Genomic DNA, 22,558 nt, shown 5'->3' with positions numbered 1-22,558 from the left:
CTGCAATGATTAAGTCAGTACTCTCATAGTAGACAGCGAGCTAAAAATCACAAAAGTATGAGAGCTAGAATATGCTTACTTGCCCCCCCCCCTCATGTCATTGGGGTTGGTGCCTTTATATAGGCATTGTTTGGCGTGGACTTCATGCACCATATCCAAGATTTCCGAGAGGTCGCCTAAGTGGTCTAAGATTCCCGGAGGCAACCACCATGCACGTTGACCACCCTCCGGATCGTTCGGTACGTGGGCCAACTTCCAAGGATCGTGGAAGTGTTGGGATATGTATGCCAAATTTATCGTCTCGCACGTCATCAGGTCGGCGCCTATGCCAGGTCACCAGCTAGGACACCATCATCTTGGCTAAGACAAGTTGTTGCCTAAGTGGTTTTGGATGTCACCTAATTGTTCTGAGATGCCACGTGTCATAATGTTATTGGAGGGCCAAGTCCGCCCTCATCATAATTGATTCCTACAACTACCAATTTGGGAAAAAGGGAGAGGGTATTAGTGGTGTGTAATACCAAATATAAAAAAAAAAAGGAAAAGAAAAACGAGAAAGAGATAATTTTGTAATAAGTTATTTTCTTGAGTAAATGTATTTATCCCGGTAAGTATTATTTGAAAAAATTGTTACTTGGATAAATGCATTTACTTATGTTATTTTTCCAAAAAAAAAGATAATTGAATAAATTAATGAATTTTTCTAAAATACCCCTATTTTACATAGTTTGACCAATTCTCCTTTCATGGATAAATAATTTACCCACATGGAAAGAGGGAAAGAGGATAAGACTTTCTCAGATAAATTATTAAAAGAAAATTACCTAATTCCACGAATCCCACATTTGCTAGTATAATGACATGGGAAATTAACTAACTTTCCCGGATTCATGTTTCAATTTATCTTTCGGGCTTAAGCAATAAATTGCGTCGTCATCACGTCAAATAAATTCGACTGCATGGCTGAAGTGGCTGATTTTAATGACCTAATTCTTTGCTTTGTAATTGATAAAATAATTATTTTACAAATGATTGTAGGGTATGGTAATCACTAATCAATCTACTTTTGATTCAGCCATTAGAGTAGAGATAAAGTCATAAGTCATTCAGACGAGCTACTACGTCAAATAATGTTTTTTCAAGCCTTTTTTTTTTCATGTTTTATTGGTGTAATAGATCTTTGCTAGACCAATACAATCCTCTACAATCTACAATTTCTTGCTTAGTTCAGGTTGAGTAGTAATTTAAAGGAAACACTTCTTTTGTGTGACGACGGAGGGTTTCGAGCAATAAAATAGCAATGGATTTGTGTCCAAAATGAAAATGATTGCCACGTCAGCAAAACGCTAAATATCAGCCGACATGCTCCAAAACGAGGGTCCTTAGCATTTGGCTTGCTGAGTTTGACAACCGACCCCGTGAGAGAAAACGTGGCTTTGACACAGCCAACCGGGCGTCGCCACCTTTGCTTTCGAAGTAGGCCTGGAGGCGCATCGCATGGGAGGTAAGGTTTCGTCTTTCCCTTCGTTTCGTGGTGAAACGTGTACTGTAAGAGTGAATTTAAAGGGGGAAACTCTAATTTGCCTGGGTCAAAGACTGTCTACATTCTTGATTCTACAAAGCTTATCCCACTCGGTGTGTTGTGCAGGCTGCAGCCTGTGTAGATTATTTTTGAATAGATCAAGAACAGAAGAGAGAGAGGTTTTGCTTTGCCTGTTGAAAAGTCGTCGCCGGCACCCGAAACTCAATGTATCAAATGTGCCAGAACCGAAACGCCTCGGGAATCTGTCGGCGTTTCGTTCACGCGCCGTAATTTTGGCCTCTGTTTGTTAATTGTTAGTATATTCATTCACCTCCCTTTCGGTCTTTCTGTCTTAACTTTTCGGTTTGATACTCTAATCAGAAAATCAGAGGGCCGATAAAACGCGTTTTCAATATTTCAACGCTACTGGTCCAGGAAATTCTGCAGAGACACGAAATAGCTCTCCATCTATCTATTTAGTCCAAAATCTCAAATTTAGCCTTTTCGCGTTCGAGCTGTAGTTCCAATATGCTTCATCTAGCTGTAACTGTAAGTGGATCTGTGGGAAATTCAGCCTTCTTTGCTTCTTCAAGCTTTTCTTCGAATGGACGAAAAATGGAAATTTAGTCGGTTCAGGTTTCGCATGGCTTTGTTGCTGGTGATGTTTCTGTTGAGTCAGAATTTGGACGTTTCTTGGTCTCTTAACGCAGAAGGTATTTCCTTTTGCAATTCCTTTGAATGTGTAGTTTCACAGGTTCGAAGGCCGTGCTTTACTGAAGAGGTTAAGTTGCATGCAGGGTTGGCGCTCTTGAAATTTCGAGAGGGAGTGGTGGACGATCCATATGGAGCCCTGTCGAACTGGAATGATGATGATGGATTCAATGATCCGTGTTTGTGGTTTGGCGTCGAGTGCTCGGAGGGAAAAGTTGTGGCCTTGTAAGTGGTGGTTCTGGTCCTCTATAACAAGATTACTCATTGTGCTTTCGAGTTATTTGCTTTACTGCATCAATGATTTTTTTTCTCTATCGTTCATTTGACATAATTAACAGAAAAAAAAAAAAAATTCCGCACCCATTTTTCTTGCTGTTTATATTAGATTTGGTGGACTTTCCACTGTTTGTGCTTCTAACTAAGTTCCACCATTTCTAGATTGCCAACAATAGATATGAACCGAACACATGTTCAATATGGCAACAGTTTAGTTGAGCCCACTCCTATCTGTTTTAGTTGGCATGACTTCGGTAGTGAAGATAGGGTCTGACATGCTTGCAAAAGTGATGTTTATAATTTTGATTAGGTCTTAATGTCTTATGCACTGAAAATATTTCCTTGTTCCCACAGCACATATTATAAAAACTGAATTTGCAATTATATGTAAGAGCTAAATGTTTGCTGTGATGTAATGGCGATTTGTTCACATATCTCATGCATTATAAAAATGACAATATCATAAATCAAATATGGAGCAAGAGATTTTTTAGGGCTTTTTATGAATAGAAACTTTTGATTAGCCATGACAATAGAAAGCCCATATCATCTCAACAAAAAGTAGCTGTCAATGGACAAGTGTCGTAAAGTTTGTAGTTATAAACATTATAGAGGCAGCTCATATATAATAGTTTTGGAGGAACTAGGACTGAACTACCTAACCCTTAGATTGTTAGTTATAAGGGCCTTTGCAAAGTGGTTCAAACATCAAAAATGCATTTTGCATTAAGTATATAATCATATGGAATATAATTGATAACAATACTAATTTGTCCAAACTTCAAAGCCATCCAAGCATCAAGGGAACAATTCTCTCTCTCTCTCTCTCTCTCTCTCTCTCTCTCTCTCTCTCTCTCTCTCTCTCTCTCTCTCTCTCTCTCTCTCTCTCTCTCTGTTATTTGTGTGTTTTGGGAGGGTGATGTATTACACAATTATAGCAATGAGTTGGTGTTGAACTGTTGGTGATGACTACAATGATAACAGCAGTAATGATGATATAACTGCCTTTATTTCTTATATATTTAACTGTTACTGAAATCAAATTTATTCCACTGACAGGAACCTGAAAGATCTTTGCATTGGAGGGCCATTGGCTCCTGAAATTGGAAATCTCATTCACATAAAGTCTATGTAAGCATATAGTAATCAAGAATCTAATATTGAAAATAGCTTGTATGTTTCTAGTGATTTTATGTTTATATGTATTTTTTTACTTTTATCATCCTTGCAGTATTTTGCGCAACAATTCATTCTTCGGAATCATTCCTGAAGAGATTGGAAAACTGAAAGAGTTGGAGGAATTGGACTTGGGCTATAATAACTTCAGTGGGCCCCTTCCATCTGAATTTGGCAATAATCTATCTCTGGCTATCCTGTGAGTTGGTTCTGTTGAACAGCTAAATTTTGGTTATCTTCCTCTTTCTTCTATGTTAAATTAACTATAGCTTCCGATTTATGCAGTCTACTCGATAACAACAGCTTTCTAGACACAATATCCCCTGAACTCCGTGAGCTTAATTTTATTTCTGAACATCAGATAGATGAAAACCAGCTAACACATCCTTCACAAGGAATATCCTGCAACAGAAGATCCATTCCATGGTAAGATTATTCAGTATCAACATTTAATGCTTTATCCATTGATACTCATCAAATGGATGAATACACAGTCTATGACTGCTCTAACGATACTTGTGTGCAATGGTTTGGACTCATTATTCAATGTTCTCAGATGGAATGATTAAGTCCACAAAACCTTCATTTTGTACCAGATGTCCCACATTCTAACCTAGACTTTTCATGTGTTCGTCTTTTTAGAAGTCTTTTTTTTTCTGTTAGTCTTTTTAGAAGTCATGCCTGCTGAATCTTGTATGGAACGTAGTATCTTATTCATGATAACTGCTCTTATCTACTCCAGGAACATTGTTGAAGACAGAGACATAGCTCATCGAAGTCTTTTAGGACATACACCAGCACCAGCTTCACCTCATAGTTCTTCACCAGCACCAGCTCCAGCTCGTAGTTCTTCACCAGCACCAGCTTCACCTCATAGTTCTTCACCAGCACCAGCTCCAGCTCGTAGTTCTTCACCAGCACCAGCTCCAGCTCGTAGTTCTTCACCAGCACCAGCTTCACCTCATAGTTCTTCACCAGCACCAGCTCCAGCTCGTAGTTCTTCACCAGCACCAGCTCCAGCTCGTAGTTCTTCACCAGCACCAGCACCAGCACCACCAGGACCACCAGCTCATAGTTCTCCATCACCAACATCCAGTTCTCCACATTCTTCCTCAGCAAGCTTACCCCCCAACTCAGATAGAAAAAACCGGGCATTAGAAAAACATAAATTTCTAGTTTTGTCTGCAATCCCCGGAGCATCCATTTTCTTCATTGCTTCAGTCATTGCCATTTTCTACTGTCGGAGCAGTAAGGTGGTTACGGTCAAACCTTGGTCCACAGGCCTGAGTGGACAGCTGCAGAAAGCATTTGTTACAGGTCATTCTTCTTTTTCTGTCTAATGAATTATAGCATTTATGTATATTTCAAATAAATCAAAGATACCATTAGGCAAGCAGAAGGGCAATTTAGCAGAGGCATGTTTTGATGCACAGCAGAGGAATCAAACCAATCTTCTAAATGCTTCCTCTTCAAGGATGTATTCCTTGGAAAGAAGATGAGCAATCAGGGGCCATTATTTAGTGTGATGGTAAAATCATGGGCTGTCAAGTGTGAGAACGCAGGTTCAAGTCTGAGAGAGGCCACTTTGAAAAAAAAATGCCAAAGGTTAGGACCGTATCCAGTCAGTCCACCCCTCCCAAGAACCAGATGGCTGGGACCATCATGGCCTATTTAGATGGTCATAACATCCATTCCGTCAATTGTGATCATAAGCTTAAATTTTTTATAGCCCATGTTAACCTAAAGATTGGACAGTTTTGGTAACCTGATCGAGTCAGTTTTTGGCTCACATTGTCTTCCTTGCTAAAACAATGGAACAATGCATGCAAGCCTACCTGTGTGTATGCCAAATTGCAGCAGAGAAGAGACATCTTCATATTGTCTCATCCTACTGCAAATACTCCTCATATCATACAAATTTTTTGATCTTATAGATTTGAGTCTGCAATTCAGGTGTCCCTAAGCTGAAGCGATCAGAGCTTGAAACAGCTTGTGAAGATTTCAGTAACATAATTGATTCTTCAATAGATGGCACAATGTACAAAGGCACTCTTTCAAGTGGAGTTGAAATAGCAGTGACATCTATTGCAGCGACATCTGCCAGGGACTGGTCCAAGAATTTTGAAGAACAGTTTTGGAAAAAGGTACTTCATAGTCCTAAAGTGAACTTTGTGTAGTCATACTTAGTCTACCAGTCCCTTATCATTTTCCTTGGTTATGGTTTCAGATAGACACATTATCAAAAGTGAACCACAAGAATTTTGTTAACCTTCTTGGATATTGCGAAGAAGAGGAGCCTTTCACAAGGATGATGGTTTTTGAGTATGCTCCAAATGGAACACTTTTTGAGCATATACATGGTATGTAACCTACTTTCAATTCCCCAAGGTTTCTGTATAGTCATCTTAAATTTAGTGAAGAATCATTACCATAATTTGGTTGACAATATCCCAATTTAATTTCCAGCCAACCTTATATACTCTTTTAAGAATCACAAGTATTCTTGGTTGATAAGTCCAATGCCCCAACTTACAAGAGCTCCTCAGGTTGAGCTGATCAGATCATCACAACCATTCAATCCCTCGCATTTTTTTTCATATATCTGGATGATATTTGAAGTTTTCATAGTGAAATTTGTACATTGCATTTGAAGACTAAACAATGTCCCTTTTTTTTTGTGGGGAGATGGTGGGGATGGGGGTAATCTAGGGCTAGGCTACTCCACATCAGAATATATTAATGAAATATATAAAGTAGTAAGATTATGATTTGTCTGAAATCATTAATGTCATCATTTAAAATCTAGATATCCATATTTAACCTGTTCAGGTCCGGTACAAGGTAACCACTCTAGTTGAGTTTCCAGATAATATGAAAATGATAAATTCGGTATTGTAGTGTGACTAGAATGATATGAACTAGATTTATTCTTCTCTCTCTCAAATAATGCATCTTGCTGATGAATTTATACTTGGCCGGTACTTCAAGTATTGATCATTTGGTTATGCAGTAAGTGAAGCCTATATGCTTTTGTATTTTATTTGATTCGAGATTTGTGGTGGGATCATGCAGTTAAAGAGGCAGAGCGCTTGGACTGGGGAATACGTCTGAGGATTGCTATGGGAATGGCATACTGCCTTGAGCACATGCACCAACTGACCCCACCTGTGATCCATAAGAACCTGCACTCATCCATTGTATATCTGACTGAAGACTATGCAGCCAAAATCTCAAATTTCAATATTTGGAATGAGGCAACTGCTTCCAAGATGGGACCCACAACCATGGAACTCCCGGATATGCCATCTGGTCCAGAGAGTAACATATACAGCTTCGGTGTTATATTATTGGAGATGGTAACAGGTAGACTCCCATACTCAGTGGACAATGGCCCACTTATTGATTGGGCATTTAGAGGGGAGAAGTCCCTTAAAGAAATAGTAGATCCAACTCTGAAAGCTTTCCAAGAAGAGGAACTCAAGAAACTGTTAGAGGTTATAAGATCTTGTGTTCATCCTGACCCAAAGCAGAGACCAACAATGAGAGAGGTTACTGCTCAATTGAGAGAAATTACAGCAATGGGACCTGATGGAGCAACACCTAAACTATCTCCTCTTTGGTGGGCAGAGCTTGAGATTGCATCAACAGAAGCAAGCTAAGATATGGAAAATGAATTTATCGTGAAGTATAAAAGTACTTCCTTTTTTTTGTTGGCACACAAAATCGGTTTGTTTGTAGATTGGTATGTTGTATCTAATGTTAGGCAATGGAATGATCTTTGTATATAACAGAGGTAAGCCTGTATTTTCCTAAACTATTTTATATTGTGAAGAAGTTTAATGTGAAAATCACAATGATAGTGAAATCAAAATAAAAAGGAGAGTTCCATTTTCAATTGTTGACTGTACAATCTTTTAGTTGGTAATTAAAGTCAAAGCATGAAGTATAGCATCGTTTTGACACAAGGATCAAAATTTCACAATGTATTGGCCCGTATCGGCTGATACATAGACCTCATCGATACACCATTATACACACAGTTTCGGGATTTGACCTGTTTTAGGGGGGTAGACATGCCTTATACCAACCACCCTGAACAGATTTGAAAAAATAAATAAATAAATAAATAAATAAAACTGTGTACCAATACAGATTTTCTTTTTGATAAATAAATAACAAGAATGTTATTAAAAGAAAAGAAGTTACAAAAAGAGGGTGATAAGAAAGCACCCGAGAATAAAGAAAACCCAACAAAACAAAAGAGCCATCTAACAAACTAAATAATAGGCCCTGCATTACATATTTGATATCTCAGGACCTCTCCTAACCCACTCCCAAAATCCTCCTTGTTTAATTGACTGAATTCAGGGAGAATCAACACCCATTCAACCACTGATCTGCCCACAGCCGCAACCATCTTCTCCATGCTACAAACCTTCTCTTTGAAAGTCCTGTTTTCCTCCTATTTCTTTCCTTTCATATGTTCCACAATACCACCATACCCCCTGACAGACCTACTGCATCCACCTCAGCCCATTCTCCTCTATTTGACCCCCATATCTCATTTTTTAACCTTAAATCAAAAGATTCCAATTTTGTTTCCTGCAAAAAAACAGCATTCGGATTATGTTTTCTCAGAAGATTTTTTACCACCTCTCTCCTCCTCCCATCTCTTAGACCCCTTGCATTCCAAGATAGAAGCTTCATTTTCACAGCTCGCTTCTCCCCCTCTCTCTGCCCTTCTATTCCTCTTCCATCAGCCCTGTGTGTCTCCCCTCCCCCTCTTCCCCTCCTTCAGCAGTTCCCCCATTATCTCTTCCTTCTTGTTTATCCCTTCTAGACCTCTTGTAATGATCAATAGCTTTTCTCACCACTTCTTCTCCCCCTAGAAAAAACAGACCCAAGGCTTTACCTACTTCTATATGTCTTTCTGCTAGTTCTTCGATACCCACCTTCCTCTTACCCACTGATGTCTCCTTCCTCTCTACCACCTTCTCTCTTTCTTCCTGATTGTTTTCTACCTCGTCCCTCAGCTCCTCCACTCCAGATCCCTCCTTCCCCTGCTTCCTCTCTCCAAGCTTCTTTGTGTTTTTTCTTCCTATTATAGAACCTACTTCTTTCCTCCACACCCCCCCCCTCCCCCTTTTTCTTTTTGTACCAGACTTCCTGCCCCTTGACACAGATACAGTGTTCCAGTATTACCCCATCGGAAACAGCTGCAGTATTACTCCAAAATAGAGGTGGTGCAGAGACGGAAGACGCTCCAGGGGGAGAAGAATGACGAGGGAAAGAGCTAGGAGATAGGCCTTCCACGTTGAGCTCACTCACCTCTTGCCGACTAAAAACATCTTCAAATCTGCTTGGGACTGCCTCAATCCCTACCAGAGGCGGAGCTTTGTCGTTTGAAGTTATGGCCAGTTGGCCACCTCCACTTCATCCTCTTTGGCTTCATCTACTGTCTCCACCCCAACTTCTTCCTCCCTTACTCCAGAAACAATTGTAACCCTTATTACTATTGTCTCTGGAGCGTGATTGTCATTCACTAGAGGCTTCTTTCTTCCTGGTGCCGCTGACATCTCTCCCTCTTCACTCTCTGTTAGAGAATAAAACCTATTCAAGGACCTCTCTTAACAGCTTAAGCATTTAGGTTTAATGGTTCTTTGAGATGGTATCAGAGCCACTTTGACCAAGTAGTCTAGTGTTTGATTCTCGTTACTCCCATTATGATTAAGTTTCAGCACAAGATATGGGGTGGGCCTTTGTTGTTTATCCCAATGGGCTTTCGTGTGAAGGGGTATGTTAGAGAATAAGACCTCACTTAACAGCTTAAACTTTTAGGTTGAAGCCTGTTCACCCTCCTCGAAGACGAAAGGGAAGTTCCGGTAAGACCCCTAAAATTCTTGACTTTTTTGCCCCCTCCTCTTCTTTTACACTCCACCAACAACCTGCTAAAGCAGTTGTCCCTTCTCCTCCTTCCTTGATTCACACAACCGGCTATAATTGGTTCCTCTCTCCTCTTCTTCCCTGGCCCCACTCGAGATTCTCATTCAAGAATCGGGTCCACCTCCATCTCATCCACTTGTCCCCTCTTTGTCCTTTCCAGCCACCCCTTTGCCCACGTGTGTCTTCCCATTTGAGCTTGAATCTGACTCAGCATCAACCTCCTCCCCCACTCGACTTTTCAGCTCCCTCTCAGCGTCTCCCTCCTCCCTTGCCCAACTTTTCAGTTCCCATCCTGTCTCCTGCCTTTTCCCTGTTTTCACCTCTGTGCTCACCTGAGCTTCCGAGCACCCTGTCTCTCCCTCCGGCCTCTGCTTCTCTCTGTACTTCCAGATCCAAGTCACCCAATTGATCCAAGAACGGAATGTTTGTATCTCAAAATTCAAACCTCACACTAGTGTTTGTCATTCTAACCAACTTGGCCTTGGCAAGATATACGCCTAAGCATTTGGTTTTACTCTACTTAACAAATTTAGCTGGGGTTTTCATCTAATCCATTTAACAACTTTAGCTATCGGCCCTTTATCTTGGATTCCGTAGGGATGAGAAGCATTTATGCATTCAATTTATTGGGTCCAAGCTTTCTCAATAATCTGGGGGGAGGGGGAGCTTGAGCTTTGGGCATAACAAGGGCATACTCTTCTGTGTCTCATTATTGTTACCAAAATAAAAATAAAAAGAAAATAATACTAACAAATTAACAATCTATGTTTTCCAAGATTCTTCCCATCACCCAAATTCCATTCTATTTGCCATCCATTATCCTCAGCCAATTGTATGGCCCAAGATCTGTGACTTGGTGAATAACAAAGTCTAGTAGGTTGGGCAGGTATGGATTGGGTTCCACCAATTTAGAGTTTGGTTCTAAATTAGGACTGGAATTGGAATCAGAATCCCCCATAATCGGAATTGGAATCATCTATTCCCGATGCCTGTTTGGTCCAATCAAGAATCAGAATCAATCAAAATTTTCAATTTTTGCTCCAGTTAGAAGAAGAAGAAGAGGGAGGCAGCAACAATATTAGAGAGGAAAAGGGTGAGAAAGAAGTGGACAGAAGAAGAGAGAAGAGGGGAGAAAGAAAAAGAAAAATAGGAAGAAGAGAGGGATACAGGGGAAGGACAACCGGATAGGCAGCTAGCAACCAGTCTTACCTTGCCGGTGATGGTGGTTGTCAACGGCTAAGTTGGATGAAGGCCTATCAAACATTCAAGCCTTTGGACAAATAAGGCTTTAGGATTGAAATGGGACTTCTTTGTCAAAAAATAAAAAAGAGAGGAGAATGGAAATCACATTCTTGAAAGCAAAATGGCCATTCCCCATATAGGGGAATCCCATTCCGATCAACCCATTCCAATTCTGATTCCAGACACCTATTCCCACAAACCAAACGCACTCTTAGTTTTCATATAGACGGGTCACTACTGATTTTAGTCCCATTTATTCATTGTACTTTCTGAATATTGAATCAACGATTCTCTGAATAAAAAAACAATTTTTTACTATATACACCATCAGGGGTCTGTCCGAGGGATCTGCAAACGAGAAGGCATGTTGACTTGATAAACTAAGGTTCCGGTTGTACTGATGCATCATTCTATTTCTTTTTTCAGCAGAATGTTCCATTATTATCATCAATGATAAGCAGGTGATACTAAAATTCCAGAACATGGATCAATTCACCTATGCTGCAGTAAGGTATGACATGCCTCATGTTACAATGAAAAAAAAAAAAACTCATCATGACCTTGATAAGCAGGCATGTGCTTCATAGTCATTAGACCTAAAAGCTAACCAAACCCTAATGATATTGACAACATGGTTGGACATCTTTCAGACCCTTCAATTGGATCATCCAAAGGTTTTTTGGATGGCAAAGAAAATAGAGAACCTAAGAGAAAACCGACCAATTAGATCCTCGGGATGTGATACTTTGAATTGGCAAATGGATGACACAAAAAAAGCCACGCCAATTAGCATAACCAGATGTTTATGGATTCAAACTCCATGCCACCATGAAAGTAGACTGAAAACCAGAACCTGTGATTGACATCCGTACTGTAGAGTAAAGAGAGAATGTTCCTAGAAATCCAATGGCTTCCCAAACATCGCATTTATCTCATCCATGGCCTCCTTGGTACACATAGTCGGCTCAAATAAATCAAATTCGCTGCCCAATTTGCTAGATGGCCTCAATGAAGCTTGTTGCTGTGGTTGATTTTCCAAGTTCTCATCAGGCAGTATGGAAAATCCAAAGTCCCTCTTCTTTTCTGGTGGATTATGTTGTTTTTTTGATCTGTTGGTCTTCACAAAATCTAAAGGCTTTCCAAACATGCTGTTTATGTCATCCATAGCCTCCTTCAGGTTGATTGTGGGGTCTACCAAGCCATGGTGGCAAGCATTTTCAACCTCCGGGTCATCCAGAATGGTAGACCCTACAAACCTACAGACAACTGTATCTTCCCTGAGTTTCATATTAGGTGAGCTCTGTACATCCAGATCATCATAACCATTGGATGGGAGATCCTTAGGACCTGGAAATACAAATGCATTTATAGTTTGATCAGATAGCAACGATCTTTCAGTGGAATGATCAACCACATGACATGCTAATCCATTATTTTCATTATTGTTGTCACCACTGTCGTCACATTCATCATCAACAAATATCTTAAAGGTTTCTTGGGGAGGCTTCCGTGTTTCAATGCTAGTATGCTTCTTTAGTAATGTTGGATCTACATGATTCCGAGTACGCAATTCACCAGTTCCCTTGCTCTGATCAGCCAAGCCAACCCCATTTTCAAAGCCTTCATCAACAAATACTTCAAACCCATTATTCACATTATTATTTATTTCAAAATGGTTTCTCTGTGATCTTCTCTTACCCACTGTCTGCATATCCAAAGGTTCACGAAACATATTGTTTATTGCATTCATGGCCTCCTTCATATTGATTGTTGGATCCACCAACCCATGATGGCAGGCATCTTCTGCTTCAGACTTCCCAACAATGGCAGTATCTACAAATTTTACCACCACTGTGTCATCATTGCAATATGTGTTTGGCTTAAATGATTCCACACCAGTGTTTTCTTGCTGCTTGAAGGAACTTTTGGGGCAGACAATTCCTGTGGTTTGCTTCTCTATGGAAGGATCACTAACTTTTCCAACATCAGAAGAGTTTGCTAAAATCCTGAGATGATTAGGAGGAAGGTGAACATCAGGGTCAAATCTTCCATTCCTACCTGCAGTAGTGCTTTCTTCTGTTTCCATTTCGTTCCCAACAATTTTACAATTATTTTGTGCTTCTGTTGGAAAAATCTTAGACCCTGTTGCTGAAGCACCGTATTCCATTCTGCTACTTTCTCCTCTAGCTTCTTTTCCCAGTTGAGAAGAGGCATCCCTAACAGTCAGGGGCCTCGTGGCAATTCTTCCTTCCTGGCGCCGAAGGACATCCATTTTAATAGTTACGATATAGAAGAATTCCAGAAAGAAAGAACAAAGAAAGAATGCACAATACAAACAAAAGAAATGTTACCCTGGCCTTTCTTTTCTTGTATAGCTCCATTCGTTGGAGAAACTTATCATACGATTTCTGCAACTCAACTGCAGGCTCTGCAAGACTGTTCAACAGTTCTTAGGTGAAAAAAAAACTCGATTCATAATAAGAACCATTTGAAATACGTATCAGTCACATAGTTAGCTAAGTATCTCATATTTAACCGATACCTATCACTTCATAGCCGTTGGTATCAATTTAGTTAAATAGCAACCATATATACTACACAGATCTAGATCCTTCCCGTCTATTATATAAAGGCGGTTCACGTTGCTAACTGCTAAGTCAAGCATTGTTAATGGTTTCCAGTGATTCAGAACATTATCAGGCATTTCTAATCTATTACAAGTGAATTTCTTCATTACATAAATCGAATTCCGAAGTGAAGCATTCTATTCATTGGGAGAACCGAGTGATGTAAATAATTGGACTCTGGTTACAAGTGATTAACTACAAACGGTTTGTTTAATTTTTTTCAGGATAACCATTTTTCAACTTGATAGTTTTTTACTTTCTTTCATTCTTTTATTTATTTTTTTGGAGGGTGGATATGCTGGATTCTAACACACAACTAACCGTATGCCTGCGACACGTTACGTCAATGAACTAAGCTACAGGTCTATGTGGCTTTAAAATTTTTCAAATAAATATGCAGAAAAACCTAAAAGAAACAAACCCGCAATAGTGGAGATTCAACTTTCAGAGTTGGTAGCAGCTTATTGCATAACATCAAGTTCCCTATCAGAAAGCCCACAACGTTTCTTAAGATAAATCAATATATCTTTGCATAATATCCAAAGAAAAACACAAAGCACAGTTGCAGGTTAAACGCTGGAAATAAGAATAAGAGGAACAAGCTAAACTGAGAAATATATTGTAACTACAGTAATGAGGATCTCTTACTTCTGCACGCCCAGATGGAACATTTTCTCAGCCTCCTCAAACTTCTTGAGCTTCTCGTAGTACAGGGCATAGGCTTGGTAAAATAGTGCCAACTTCGTTCCAATCCGATTCGTCTCCATCGTCTTGAGAAGAGCTCGAGGGTCGTCCACAAAATCCAACTACCCAAAAGGAAGGGAGAGAAAGTACAAAGAAAAGAACCCAGTTGAAATCTAACCAAAAATAGGCGAAAGAAATCAGAAGGATGAAAGACTCTGAAGAATATTAGAAATATGTAACGAGAACCTGACGGTAGTTACCAGTTGTATCCAAACGCGAAGGTAGCGCATGTCGTTCCGGTAACGCCGATCATCCTCAAAGGTCTGAGCACATTTCTGAAGGAATCGAGGGAGCTTCTCCTTGAGAAGCAGAGGCGGGAGATAGTCCTTCATTTTACGGATACCTCTGGTCTCAGTATTTGATTACACGTACAAGGGAAAATAGAGAATAATCAAAACCAGATCAGATAAAATCATAGAAAACGTTGAGAAGAGAGGAAAAAGTCATGGGCCCTTTTTTCTTACCGGAGCCATGGCAGAAGAGGGTCTTTACCATTGTAGGTCTTTATCTCGGTAATCAACGAAGAAAAGAAATCGTTGTGGGTATCTGCCATGTTCGGAGGAAATCAAGAAGAAAAGAGTACCAGTGATGGTAGAACTTGGAACTTGGAAGAGGAACCACAGACCTAATTCAAATTTGAAGTAACGATTCTAGGCACATTTTCTCGATTCTGCATCTCCTGCCAACATAATATTCCAACGTCCTACCAACAGAATGTGACACCGCACATCTCCCACATGGCGGCGGGTTTCAAGTTCCAACTTCCAATGAGATATAAGTTGGTGGGGTGTTGGAACCGGAACGTGCTAACTAGGAAATGGAAAGTGAAATCTTGGTCCGGAGCTACCGAACCCGCATCAGAACCGGACTGATGGCCAGTTTAAGTGGGTTGTGGGTTGTGTGGGCCTAGCCCATTCCTTTCAAATTTTAATATTATTAGGTGGATTAAATCCATATTCGCTTATCATGTCATTATCGCTTTAAACCGTATTTGAATCTCCCATCCATAAAAACCTATTCACAAATCACCTCATATCTTATCCCACCATGTTTTTGAGAACATCTCCCCATAAATAATACGGCAAATTTCTTAAATTATCATTATGATTTTATTAATTAACTAATTTTATTCTTAGGCCCCTTTTGTGCTTTTCGATAAATTATTTATCTGAGTAAATGTAATTACTTGGATAAAATTTTTCTGAAAAACACTTGTTCGAGTAAGTACATTTATTCATGTTCTTTATTTCTTAGGTAAATAAGGTAACGATCATTTTATCCATAAAAATTCATTATTAAACTGGGTGTTTTTGTCCCATTCAAGTGTTAGCAACTTTTCTCTTAGGTGGAAAGTTTATTTACCCACTTAGACAAAAAAAATAAACTTGTCTCGATCCCCACTCTCCACATAAATCTGAAAAATGAACATGAGATTTCTTGGTCAATGGAATTTGGGTTTCCATTGACCAACCTTCACCCCCCCCCTCAAAATCCAAACAAAGAACGTACCCTTTTTTCGATAATTGACATTGTCGGAAAAAATGAAATACTAAAATTGCCCTCTACTATTACTTAAATTTGCAAAATAAAACCCAGCTAATGAAAAATTTTAAGAAGATAGGAAGCGGATCACTACTCCATTTCTGTTTTCCGTCTCTAACCCATCTCTATCTCCATTTCTGCCTCCATCTCCGGTTTTCGTCTTTGTTTTCGGTCTCCATCTCCATTTTTGTTTTCTGTCTCCATTTGCACGATGCTCAAAACAGCACTAAATCTATTGTGTTCACACTTTTGTCATTGTCTCATGCTCTCTCGTCTGAATCGCATCACGTTCCGGACATGTTCTCTAATTTTAGGGAAGAAATATCCATTTTCAATGGCTAAGTTCAAAAGCAACCACCATTTTTTAAATAAATAATGTGGTTGAGATGCTCCTTGTGTAGGAGATGACACCGTTGAAACAATAGGGGCATTTTCGGTGGCTAAGTTCAAAAGAAGCCATCACCGCCTCTTTCTCGATAGTATTTTGGATGGAACGATAATAGGGCATTTTTGTAAGACAAAATGCAAGAGACATTTGTACTTCTTCAAGACTAAAGGATATCAACGGTAGGCATTCTTGTGCCGGATTTTTTGTCCCTTCAATGAGAACAAAGTGTCGCAATAATCACACGAAGGTGAGATTATAATAGAAATTTTTATTGGTTCAGAATTTGAGAACTCAAACGCAGAGATCTCCCGCAGTCTTGGCCGAAAAATACTCATGGTCCCACGATCTTTTTGGCCGAAAATAGTCATAAGAATTGGTTGAACATCAAGAGTAGAGCCGACAAGTTTCATTCGGATTATGCCACAAAGATGAAGTCTGGAATCTTCACTTGTGACTTGTGAGGGGAACGGAGATAGAGTGGATTTTGATAAAAAAAAAAGGTATTTTAGGAATTTTTGAAAAATGTATCAAGTACATGATGTCACATGTGGCAAAAAGTTAATGGAAAAATATGTTTTAAACAATTGTAAAAAAAACTTAAGAGTAATTTAAGATAATATGTAAATAATAAGCGTAGAGTTGGTTAATTAGCTAAAACATAAGGATAATTTAAGAAATTTGCCCTAAATAATAATATATAAATAATGTACAATTGGGAAATACTGTGGTGTCGGTGTGAGGAGCAGATCTAGACTTATCATTGAGTAAGTGTGGATAGGATTCTTGTGGGCAAGAAATCTAAATTATTTAAACCAAAGGCCTAGCTGTGTGTGTTCATGCCCACACAATTTTTCCAATCCTCTACCAACATGATCTCACACTGCACATCTCATACATAGTAGGTCTTACTTTTATAGTGGGTCCCAATCTTATGGTGAGATGTGTGGCATTAGATGAAGTTGGCATAGGGTTGGAACGTGTTTTGTTGGTAGAAGATCCTAACTCCACACTTTTTTGTTTGGATCAAGTTTTGGTAATTGTTAAGGATCAATATGGTATTTTGTAAAACTAAACTCTTATTTGTAAAAGTCATTTTTAGCCAAATTTTTAGGCCCAAAATACAGCTGGGATATGTGCCAATTCACCAACAGGCATTGGTGTATAGAGTGGGGGTACAGATATTTTGAATATTCATAGGTCTGTAGTAGAACACAAAAATCTTCATTGGGCTTGTTTGTACTTGTCCATTTTTTTTTTATTATTACTTTTTGTGTACCTTTAAATGTAGTTAAATCAAAGGTGCTGGCCTAGCCAATTGATAAAGTTTTATAATTGTAGCAATGGCCTAGGATGGAGTTCTACCTTCATCTAAGTAGCCCTGTTTGGATATAAAGTACTTTAATACTTTTGAAAGTACAAACATACGAAAAGCACAACATAGTGTTTGTATTGTGTATTTTATACTTTTTGCTTATACTTCATGTGCTTTTGCTTTCGTGCAAATGGAGATCACCCTTCAATAAAACTCTTGGTCCTACTTCCACTTGCCGCTGCTAAACAAAAAAAACGATACTTCTGTTTTGGAAAGCCTATTTTTCAAAATTCAGAGCACAAATACCCAAATAAAAGTATTTTATGTACTTTATACTTTGATATTTTTAAAAGTAAAAAAAGTAGAAATCTATCCAAACAGTGCCTAAGTTGTTTCAAATTTAATATTCACAAAATCACAAGCCTAACCCATTCCTTTCAAATTTAATATTCATGGGCTCGTATTTAGTTTTGCCAAATTTTGAATAGGCTGCCCTAAAATCCAAGCCCAAATCAATGTAAAATATTCATGGGGCAGAGCCCAAAGCCTAACACGTTTGTACTTTGGGGGTAGCAGCAAATGGGTACCCTAAACTTTTAATTGCAACACTTGAGTACCAAGAATTTTTAAAAATAGACACTTAAGTCCATTGATTTAGCAAGGTTCGAAGTTTTGATACAGTTCAATATGCTAAATTGGGTGTATCAGACTTTGTATCGACACTCTTTTATATTTTTTTTAGTTCTTTTTCGAAATATGTTCAGGGGGTCAATTAAAGGCATGGTTACCCCTGAAACAGATCGTATCCCAAAATTCCTTACATTTCACGTGACGGTGATCCACTAATACAATACGCGTCAATCGATACAAGCTGATACATAATGAAATTTTGAACATTGTTCGTTAGTATTTTATCGGTTAAACATTACATAATGCCAAAAATAACATTTCCGTATATTTCTGAAATCATTCTCAGGTAACCAAACATCTCCATGATGATGTTCTCCATGAACAATAAATACATATTCAAATTTCCCGGTGATGATATTACTTCATATAATGATCTCAAAACTACACGAAAAGGGTATTTTTTATATTATATAATGTTTAACTAACAGATGAACCCAAGTGTCTATTTTTTGAGAGTTTAAGATACTCAAGTATTATAATTGAAAGTTTAAGTTAACTATCTCTTACTACCCCCAAAGTACAGTACTTTGGGGATACGGGAGTGCTGAGAAAAATCCAGCTGCCTTTGGGTTATATACATGTCTGGCTACATAGGCACTAAAGCCATAGGATGAGTCGCAAAGAAGTCCATATCGCGCTTTCAGTTGCAGGTTCAGACCCGGTCCGGAAAGAAATGGGGAGCCCATTTCTGACGGCATCTGATCTGATTGAGACTTGAGATGTATTGAATGAGCGGCTTCAGATAAGCTACCAAACCTCTAATCTTCACTTCTCACCATAAAGTCAATTCCTCAGCTACCAACCCTAGCTTTACGGGAAACTGGGAAAGTGAGAAAGTCGATTTTTCAGTTATGGCACTTTTTTTTTCAGCATTCAAAGGATTCTCACCAAATAGAGCATCTTGAGTACGCTGCCGGAAAGCCCTCCCAAACGGGCATGAAAACATGAATTCATGTGAATTCGGATCTGTTGCACTTTTTTATCACTCTAGACTCGAAGCCTTCGAGTCCAATCACATTGTGACACGTCATCGATTTAAGGAGACTTACAACCGGTTGAATTAAAAACCTTTTTTGCCCTTCTTGGAAACAAATTGAAGGAAAACAAAGAAACATACATAATACAATATTCAAAACAGAAGAAAGAAAATATAACTCAGACTGCCCTCAAATTTCAGATGACTTCGACAATTCACACAAGATGAGAAGAATAGAACCCATATATCTGCCATGAAAATTAAAAGCAACATATGAGCTTCATTGTTGCATGAGAAATCAGGTCCAAAGATATCCTTATCAAATTCTTTCAGTCTGTTGGCCAATACTACTGTAAAAGAAAGACAAGAATGTTGAAAAATACACACATACACACGTATAGCCGCTGAGTCACTACAATTAATTCACTCAGAAAATCATGGCTGCTGGGTGATATCCACCCTTATAAATTCTTTCTAAAGCTTTACTCTTTGCAAATAAAATTCAGGTTTCTTCATCATTGCCGGTCAATGGTCCACATGATCAACGGTTCTTGATTGTTTGCTGCCATGGGACTGGGAGGTGGAGACAGAAGGGTTTTGGAAGAGTGTGGAGACAAAATGTAGTGCTCACACCGTTTGCACAGCCTTTTCAGCTTTGTACTGAGGTTTTTTTTTCATGGAGAGATATATCTCAATCCAAGGCTGTAAAAGGATGTGAGAACAGTGTAAACACGGTCATGTAAGTATATTAAAGCCGATTTCCAAAGTTTGAAATGTTTTTACTGTCATCGAAGGCAGAAGGGTTTTGGAGAGGGTGGGATAAGCAGAAGGTTTTAGAACTGAAGAACTTTTAAAAAAGAAAAAACTTTTACAGCCGGTTGAAAGCAAGGTTTAAAGGTATGGATGCGATACATCTATTTACAGGTGTTTTATGAACTTATTTTTTAAATGATGTATATTAAAACTAAAACTTAAAAAAAAAGTAAAAAATTAAAAAGAGTATAGTTGAAAGTAAGGTTTTAAAAATCAACCCGGAATCAGAACTGTTATAGTCAGCGGTTTCTAGGTTGATGGTTCAACCATCCGGTTTAAATGAATGGCCCATTCCAACTTGAAAAATAAAAAGTAATTATAATAAAATAATGGCTAAAATTATTAAACAGGTTGAATGAGTCAACAGGTCATTGACCAATTCAACATTTTGTTGCCAAAAACCGGATTTAGGATAAAATAAAACCAATTGGATGAATGATTTCCAGGCCAAATGGTCCAATTATTTGGATCAACAAACACCGGTTGAAACTATCAATACACCTTTACAACTCTAACCAATCACAAAGGTAACTATGGTTGCAAATGTAATTGAACTTACCATATGATAACTGTACAAATGTGATTAGACTGGAAGAGGAAATCCCTTCGAGTCCAATAGCACTAGATTATCCTGAGTGCTTCTTTATAGAATTTATTATTCATATCCATTCAGCAGGTGTCCCATTACGTATAATATGGTGTATATGAGTTCACATGCCGCCCCACACCACATAAATCTCAATCGTGTATTAAATACATCTCCCAATAATAAATACAGGAGATATGATCTCTGTGTATGTATAGAGGGAGGAACATCAAATAAAAATACACATACCGATTAAAAAAAGTGCACCATATTCAATTCTCTTCAACTGCCATGAGATACTAAACGAGTCTATCCTTGCATCAAGCTAATTTTTCCTTCCTTGTCCACTAACATACATCAATTACATTGATTTATAAAGGTATCGGAAAGACATGACAAGCTCTTCTCGTATCATATCTTTCCAGCAGAATAGATAACTAATACAAAGATATTCACTACCCCGTTTCTTCACTGCCGTAAGCCAACTGTTTTTTTTTCCTTGTCCAAAAGCAAAGTGCAGTTGAGTTTGACAATACACAATCTGTCCACGATTCCATGGTTTAATGATTTAATCCCTTATTTGGAAAATAAGGAGTACCAATATATACTGTACATATTTATATTTATATTCTTTCTAAATTGAGCCTTACAATCATTATTTTTTATTTTCATATTTAAGGCTCAGTTTGAAAAGATTACAAATTATAAATATATACACATAAAATAATATAAAATACACATACTCCTTCCAAACTTAGCCTAAAGAACTATACTTTAACTACTTTAGTTTTGACAAAGTAATATATGGATTATATTCTGGCATAAATGATGAATCAACGGTACCACCACATTCTTTGGGTCGAAGCATTTCTTGTTTGTCTGGAACTGCCATCAAATTTGGAACTGGGCGAGCCATGCCGGATAGGGCTCTTCAATCCGCAGAGTGTGTGCTTCGTGCGCCAAGGGAAGAAGGGTGCAAGCCCACACGCCTTAGCAGGTGTATACGATCGTGCCAGTGTACTTCGCAGATGAATAAATCTTTCTGTTTCTCGGACTTGAATATTACTGATCAACTCATCATCATCATCGTCATCGCTTGAGAAATGGTAAGCAGAAGAAGAAGGAACCCTCTTATGCATTTTCTTCTTTGAAGAAATTGAGTAAGAAGAAGCCAAGGCATTTGCTGCCGGGAGAAAACGGCGTATTATGAAACTCGGTGAGTAGTATCCTCTAGACTCCACCATCTCTAAACCTTCATGCTCCAACCCACGCACCCCAAGGCTCATGATATCAACAATATCTATGGACTCTGATAATGAGAAATTGTCGTCTATTACATCTGATGACAAAACCTCATCGTCGTCGGCGTCGGTATCGTCATCACAGTCTGTTGAATTAAAATCCTCGTCATCGTTGCTGTCGTCGACATGTTTATCATCATCATCGTTGCAGGCCACTTTCGCTGGAGGACGCCATCGACCCGGTGGGAGCTTGGGAGGTGGTGGGCTCTCAGCAAGGAAGCCGCTTTTCTCAATATCTTTGGGCATTCCAGGAGATCTCTCCCATGAAAATGGGATCCTTTTACTTATATCACGAGCAACTCCTCGGGGATCTGCATTTGCATCTGCATCGATGGAATCAGCTGCGGCAAGACGCCTTGTTGATAGAAGCGGTGCATTGAAGTTCAAGCTGCGGCCATGACATCTCTCGTTCGAACCCTCTTGATCCATAGCATAGAGCTCAGAGCTCTGCTAACAGTGGTATACCAGTAGAAGAAGTAGTAATAGTACAGTGAGACACAAAAAGAAGGTGAAGAGATTTGCATGAAGACGAGGTGAGGTAGGGGGGTAAAGGGTTGAAGATGAAATATGAAGAGGTGGTTGGAAGAATTATTACAAAACAGTTGAAATGTGGGCATCTCGTGGACACATTTAAAACTCGTTTTAAAAGGGCTCACCGGTGAGGAGGAACTCATTGAAGGGTGCAAAAACAAAATAGTATCATCGTCGT

The 22,558-nt window shown here is 38.9% G+C and overlaps 3 protein-coding genes across 5 annotated transcripts; 1 reads left to right on the top strand and 2 right to left on the bottom strand.

Moving 5' to 3' along the window:
* The first annotated feature begins 1,278 nt into the window (after positions 1–1,278).
* LOC148868542 (protein MALE DISCOVERER 2-like) lies at positions 1,279–7,580 on the top strand. 2 transcript variants are annotated; one of them, XM_088973438.1, is made up of 10 exons: positions 1,279–1,504; positions 1,649–2,235; positions 2,320–2,458; positions 3,569–3,640; positions 3,741–3,884; positions 3,971–4,111; positions 4,428–5,002; positions 5,639–5,829; positions 5,913–6,045; positions 6,758–7,580. In XM_088973438.1, exons 2-10 carry the CDS (start codon positions 2,127–2,129, stop codon positions 7,342–7,344), a joined length of 2,091 nt encoding a protein of 696 aa, XP_088829564.1. In that variant the 5' UTR covers positions 1,279–1,504; positions 1,649–2,126; the 3' UTR covers positions 7,345–7,580. The 2 variants fall into 2 exon arrangements, with proteins under 2 accessions (XP_088829564.1, XP_088829565.1); XM_088973439.1 differs by lacking the exon at positions 1,279–1,504 and having other exon boundaries at positions 1,585–1,835; positions 1,958–2,235.
* A 3,682-nt stretch (positions 7,581–11,262) lies between these two features.
* LOC148868541 (Mad3/BUB1 homology region 1) lies at positions 11,263–14,902 on the bottom strand. Of its 2 annotated transcripts, none has more exons than XM_088968082.1 (5): positions 14,706–14,902; positions 14,442–14,586; positions 14,146–14,303; positions 13,222–13,306; positions 11,263–13,121 (listed from the first exon to the last, which is right to left on the bottom strand). In XM_088968082.1, exons 1-5 carry the CDS (start codon positions 14,792–14,794, stop codon positions 11,766–11,768), a joined length of 1,833 nt encoding a protein of 610 aa, XP_088824208.1. In that variant the 5' UTR covers positions 14,795–14,902; the 3' UTR covers positions 11,263–11,765. The 2 variants fall into 2 exon arrangements, with proteins under 2 accessions (XP_088824208.1, XP_088824209.1); XM_088968083.1 differs by having other exon boundaries at positions 14,146–14,354; positions 14,706–14,865.
* Positions 14,903–20,860: 5,958 nt separating this feature from the next.
* On the bottom strand, positions 20,861–22,558 carry LOC148868540 (uncharacterized). The gene has a single exon (XM_088972224.1). It carries the CDS (start codon positions 22,276–22,278, stop codon positions 21,382–21,384), a length of 897 nt encoding a protein of 298 aa, XP_088828350.1. The 5' UTR covers positions 22,279–22,558; the 3' UTR covers positions 20,861–21,381.

The sequence above is a fragment of the Nelumbo lutea genome, chromosome 2, assembly GCF_056320005.1.
Source record: "Nelumbo lutea isolate HS-2025 chromosome 2, American lotus-T2T, whole genome shotgun sequence".
Taxonomy (NCBI): Eukaryota; Viridiplantae; Streptophyta; class Magnoliopsida; order Proteales; family Nelumbonaceae; genus Nelumbo; species Nelumbo lutea.
This window is presented reverse-complemented; position numbering and strand designations above follow the sequence as displayed.